The 6,000-nt window shown below is 41.6% G+C and overlaps 1 protein-coding gene across 6 annotated transcripts in view; it reads right to left on the minus strand.

Annotated features, from left to right (window-relative positions):
* The window catches only part of SMARCA1 (SWI/SNF related, matrix associated, actin dependent regulator of chromatin, subfamily a, member 1), a 61,547-nt gene extending 55,579 nt beyond the window's left edge, over positions 1 to 5,968 (minus strand). For 5 of the 6 annotated variants that reach the window (XM_004685785.2, XM_012727207.1, XM_012727210.1 and 2 more), the window contains exons 1-2: positions 5,661 to 5,968; positions 305 to 391 (exon numbers count right to left, since the gene is read on the minus strand). In XM_004685785.2, the coding sequence (XP_004685842.1) occupies positions 305 to 391; positions 5,661 to 5,840 (267 nt within the window). In that variant the 5' untranslated portion in view covers positions 5,841 to 5,968. The remainder of the gene's footprint in view (positions 1 to 304; positions 392 to 5,660) is intronic. The other variant, XM_012727208.1, reaches the window with a different exon arrangement.
* Between the last annotated feature and the right edge of the window lie 32 nt (positions 5,969 to 6,000).

Here is a 6,000-nt window from a genome sequence, read left to right on the forward strand (position 1 = left end):
CACCTGGTAGATAAAATATTTCCAGCCTAAAACACCTTATTGTGGGGAGAAGAGCCCTGAACAAAAGTGAAAAGTGCAACAAATCCCCTCTATACCATATAGTTCCTTGGAGCTTTTATTTCTGAAAATGAGCTGACTCATTTACTCAACAAAATGCTATTATGATGTATTATAAATTAAATTTTCAGTTTTAAAATCTATGATTCCATATTAATTATATATGCAAGTATTTTTTAATCTTTCATATCTCCTTTACAAAAATGAACTAAAATATGCACTATCCTACCCCCAAGTATATATTTACCATTTTCTCTTCATATTCAGGGTCCATTTCCTTTTCAGATTTAGAAGTTTTAGCAGCAAGTTTGAGTTGAAATGGAGAAATGTTTTTCTAGAATTTCAAAGAAAATAAATCATCATATTGCAAAGCGAGGTCTTAAAAGTGGTCAACATTCTCATTTGAAGAAAGTAAAAAGTAATTAAATACTAAATAAATAAATCAATGTGGGCTATACATGGACCAGTGATGAGAGCATGTCATGAAGCAGGGCTTATAATTAATCCAGTCTGTGCACCTGAGGTCCAGTTAAAAAAAAAAAAAAAAAAAGAATCATGAAAGCCAGAGAAATAACATTAATTAAAATAAAACCCAAAAGGTGAAACATTGAGCCTTTTCATCTATTTTTTTAATTTAAAGCATAAGAAAGTGTATAACCATTGAATAGGAGATTGATTTAAAATCTAGAATATGCTTACACTATCAACCACAAACCAAAGAATTCAAGGAAAGTAAATATTAATTCTCAGAAACAGGTCTTTATGTAATGGAAACAAGCCAGAGTTTCAGAAGAAAAGACTGTGGTTTCTTTTCCTGAAAAGACTTTTTTATTATTGTCTTCATACTCTAATTAGAACATTTAAAGGTTTTAATGCAATGCAATTCATTTGTATTTTTAAAAGTTAATTTCAATTTTTAAATTTATGTTAATTTTCACAACTGGAAAAAAAAATCAAAAACTAGGTTAAACTGTGCTACAGTGCCATCCCTGGTGGTGCAGCAGGCTTAAGACACAGCACTGCAAGCTAGCGGCAGCTGCTTCAGGGGGAGTTCGAACCCGGGCCCCAGAGGTGACCCACATTGCACAGCAGGCCTCTCCTGTCTCACCTGCTGCTCCCCTCAGCAGTGTACTTCGTCAATCTGACTGTTCTGTTCCCCACTCTGTCTCTGGTGAAACCTCTCATCACTCCTACACCTCTGGACTGTACCCCAGTTCTGTACATATAAATAAATAAATCTTTAAAAAAAAAAAAACAACTATGCTACATAAATATTTCAGAAAAACAAGACTATTAACTACTAACCTCTGATATTTAAAAAGTTGTAATATAGGGCGCAACAGGTTAAAAAGCACAGCACTAAGAAGCTAAAGCCACTTCTGCATGAGTTCAATCCCTGCCTGCCCGGAGGTGATCCACATGGCACGCCAGAACTCTCCTGACCTGCCTGCTGCTCCCCTCAGCAGTGTACTTCATCAGTCGACCTGTTCTGCTCCCTGCTCTGTCTCTGGTGAATTCTCTCACCGCCCCTGTACCTCGGGCCTATACCCCAGTTCTGTATGTATGAGTAAATAAATTTTAAAAAAAATTAAAAGTTGTAATATAATGAAAATTAACATCAACCAGCTGCTTACAAATACTAAAATTATCTGCAGGGATTATACATCTACACTGTGTAAAGACAAGTTTGTACTCATAAATATAAATCAGTATATAGAATTTAACTCTTCCTTGTAAGGAAATAATAAAAAACAGAACTATCCATTAAGTATCAAAGCCAAGAGTATTTGCACAAGTCAAAACACAGATCTATTTGTGAAAACTGAAGAAATTATGCTCACTCTGTCGTAACTTTATCAACCCGTTCCTGAAAACTTTGGTCATAAATCAACACCAGAATGTGACCTTAAACCTATGAAAAACATGGCTCCACTAGCTAATATGTCTTCCATGATTTATTAAAATTTCTATTTTGAGAGAATCCAGAGAAAGATTATGGAATTTGATCCCAGTCCAGGTTCCACTTTGGAGCACTGATCACATATGTTCCATTATTCTCAGCCCAAAGAGCACCCCTCTTGATTTACCATGTCATGTGTATTAGAACATCTATATGGAGTGTTTTGCATATAATCCTGAATGAATGAGAACACAAAACTGCTAAAATCCCTTCAATCTCACACTTTTAAACCATCATCTGTATTATAAATCCCATTTTATTCAAAGCAACAGGTAAAGGAAAATTGGGTAACAAAATCCCCACCACTATTATTACTTGAAAAGTTATACCAAGTCCAGCCTTCAAGTTTCACAGCAATTATCAAAATGAAAATGACTTTGCCTTCTAATAATATGGAACTAAAGTTCACTTAGAGAAAATAAAAATGTTATATTATAAAAAAAAAAACCATTTTACTAATTACTTTTTGCTTAACGTATGGTAGAATACCATAAAAATTTAATTGTATGCTAATTAAAATTCCCATTCTTGAGCAGTGCTATTAAAAGCTGTAGGTAATTACTTAAATGGCACTCTCTTCCACAACAAATTTTAAAATACCTACCTTCTAAATCTGCTCATTTGGATATACCTGTTTCCTGAAATACACTTCTTATACAAGGAAAGCTAAAAGGTGACAGACGGTCACGCAACTCCCTTATGCGTTTTATCATGTGGTGATCTAGACGTCATGAGAATGGAGCATGAGGTCATCAAAATGCCTCCTCTTAAAGACTGACCTTTTGCGGGATGTTTTCATTGCCAAAAATACCAACTTTGATTCCACAATGTTAGTCTGTCTAAAGTCACTTAAGTAAGTTCAAAAGCAGAAGGTATACAAACTATACTATTCTGTGGTAAATGTCACAGCCATTCCACTAAATCTCATCTACTGTACGCATCTTGAAAGTATTCACATTCAGAAACTATTTTATTTTATTTGACTTACAATGAAAACAAGTTTGATAGTCTGGTTTCTCCTACTGTAGAGAAGAAAGGCAGCAACAGATGACATGGGAAAGATTACTAGAAGAATGGACCTTGTCAACAGTAAGAGGGAAGGTGGAAGTCCAGGAGGAAAAAACCTGCATTCCATTGCAAGGCAGTCCCACTCCCTGGTTGTTCAGGTGTAATGATCTCCGTCCCCTGCTACCTCACTTGTGTTTTTGTATTTTACATCTGTTTCAAATCATGTATGTTTTGCGACACCAATGTCCTTTTTCATAACCTCTATTGGAAGTAGATTGTTTTAAAAGTGATACCTAACAGTCTGACAAAAAATTACTTAAGAATCACCACAATACTACAAGTGGCTCAGAGAAGACTACTTAATGGAAAGAGCTGAGATTCTACTCCTAGATCGCAAGTGCTTTTGGATAGCACGGTCACAGATAAACATGAGGGAAAAGTACACATTTTAGCACACCAATTAAGGAGTCAAGTTAGTGTGCAATATATTTAGAATTTTTTAAAGAGGAGTATCAAATTATTGTATTTGAAGAAATCATATGACTGAAAGAACTTAAAAATATGATTTGGCACTATGTAGATTTTTAAGGAAAAGAAACTTAAAAAGACGTAGTGACTAAAGTAGTAAGTCTCAAATGTCCAGGAAATGTCTGCATGTAGTACCTATTTCTGAGTGAACAAGTGAGATAACATTAGGACAGTTTCTTTTCTCCTTTTTTCTTTCTTCTTCTGTCGGTTTAAAAAAAAAAAAACTCAGAAATGTGCTGGCTCTTAGTTCTGGAGATCAGAAGTTTGAAATCAAGGTGTCAGCAGGGTCATGCTGCCTCTGAAGGGGTTAAGGAAGGATCTGTTCTAGGCCTTTCTCCTAGCTTCTGGAAGTTTCTTAGCATGTGTAGAGGGAGTACAACAGCCAATCTTCACATGATGTTCTTCTGTGCCCTAGCTCTGTGTTCTTTCCCCATTAGGGCAATTTCTGTTGATGGTACAGAATTCATGACTATATTTCTCAGCTCAAAGCTTATTAACAGTTTTTCTCAGTTGATTCCCAGTATTTGCATGATTCAAAAAAAAATCTGCCAACTGGAAATTTGACAACATTTAGTGCCATACCAAAAAAAAAGTTTAGCATTATATTTGTCCTGTGTAATGGATAAAAGGACACCTAGACGAATTTCTGAATTTCCCAACATTTGATTTAAATTGACACTAAGTCCATGGCCCAGCTTTAATCATCAATACCGTTGTATGGCAGATATCTTAAAGTGCTGATGCTTTCTAGCTTTTTCACTTAACACTACAATTATCTTTTTGTTTAGTCAACCTTGTAAGAGTAAAATATATCACATAAGTAATTGCTGAATTTAAAATTACTCTAATTTCCCTCAAAAGCTTTCCATTTGGTGGTATAGTATCATATAATGGTTCAGACAAAGCCACTCGAGATCGCTAAAGCATCTCTTTAATTACCTACCATTTTTTTAATTGTGATATGTCTACTAGCAATCGAGGGAAAATCCACCTATAAACGCTCTATAATTTCACTATATATCCAGAATCCTTTGGCTCCAACCTAGTTTTTAATCTCAATTAATTTTCGACGCATTCCTATTTTATTTGCAGGTCTCCGTTTGCATGCAATATGCCTCAGTTCGCATGCAATATGCCTCTGGATTTGGCCTTAATAGGTGTTGGAACAGTATGCTTCTGCACATTAGCAGCAGCTCATCCTGGAGACGCTGGGTTAAAAAAAAAATTTTTTTAAACCTGCGTGTGTCCAGGAGCCAGCAGCGCCCACTAGGAGAGGGAGGTGGAAGCCTGGAAGGCCGGATTGGGGGACCATTTGGGTGGCCCTGGAGTGAAATACTATACCGTCGGGGGCGGGGCAGGAGAGGGTGAGGGTGCACACGTTGGAAATTTTCCTAAAGCAGCGTCCGCGGTTCCTTCGCGGGGGATTTGGCTGGGAAAGGGGGTACAACGCGGAGAGCTGATTTTCTCGGGGTGACACCCCCTACCTTTGCAGACGAGGACCAAAGGAACAAGGGATGATTTTTTTTTCCCCCGTGCCAGACCAAGGCCGACGTTGCCAATGCAAGAAATAAAAGTCCCTGCTATGGTCCTCCGCCTCCCCACCACTAGCACCTGGAAATTCAAATTTAAAAAATAAGCCTTGGCCAAGCCCCTTGTGCGCCAGTGTGGGATTGAAGGGCCCAGATTTCCCAGGCAGAGGCCGACGGGAAGGGGGGGAGAGGGAGCGAGCGAGAGGCGCGGGAGGGGCGGAGGCTTTTCCTGCACGGCCCCATCCCCCACCCCACTACCCCAGTTCCGGGAAGGCGAAGGGGGTCGGGGGCGGCCGAGGGTTCCCCAAAGCCCCACGCCCCGGGATAACGGGCCCCCGCCACCCTCGCCGCGCCCGCGCCCCGCCCCCGCCCTCCTGGCCGCGAGAAGGAAAGGGGGAGGGGAGCGAGGCGAGACTGTTCCGCTGCCCCCCGCCCCCCGCGCCCGCGCCCGCGCCCCTCAGCCCAGCGGAGCTCCGCGGGTACCTGTCGGGCGCCCGCCGAAAGGTTAGGGTTCGGGAGCCCGGGGGGGCGCCCGGCACAGGATTCGTCCACCGCACACACACCCCCTTCCTCTTTACCTCCTTCTTCTCGCCCTTCTCCGTGGCCGCCGTGGCTTCGGTGGCCGCCGTGGCCGCGGCGGCCGCTCCCTCCTCCCGAGAGGTGGACGGCTCGGGCTGCTCGTCCTCCAGGACCGCGATCGCGGCGGGCGCATCAGCGGCTGCCACGGTGGCTGCCACTGCGGCGGTGTCCGGCTCCATGGCGTTGGAGCGGGAACGAGAAGGGGGACGAGGAGCGGGACAAGGGCTGCTGGGCGGCGGCAGTGGCGGCACTGGAAAGAGCTAGATGGAGCACGGGTGGGGAATCACTCCGCTTCCACCCCCCTCGCTCGGCCCCCCTTCTTTAAATAACCCTCAACCC

The sequence above is a fragment of the Condylura cristata genome, unplaced genomic scaffold, assembly GCF_000260355.1.
Source record: "Condylura cristata isolate star-nosed mole 26May11 unplaced genomic scaffold, ConCri1.0 scaffold00019, whole genome shotgun sequence".
NCBI classification, from domain to species: Eukaryota; Metazoa; Chordata; class Mammalia; order Eulipotyphla; family Talpidae; genus Condylura; species Condylura cristata.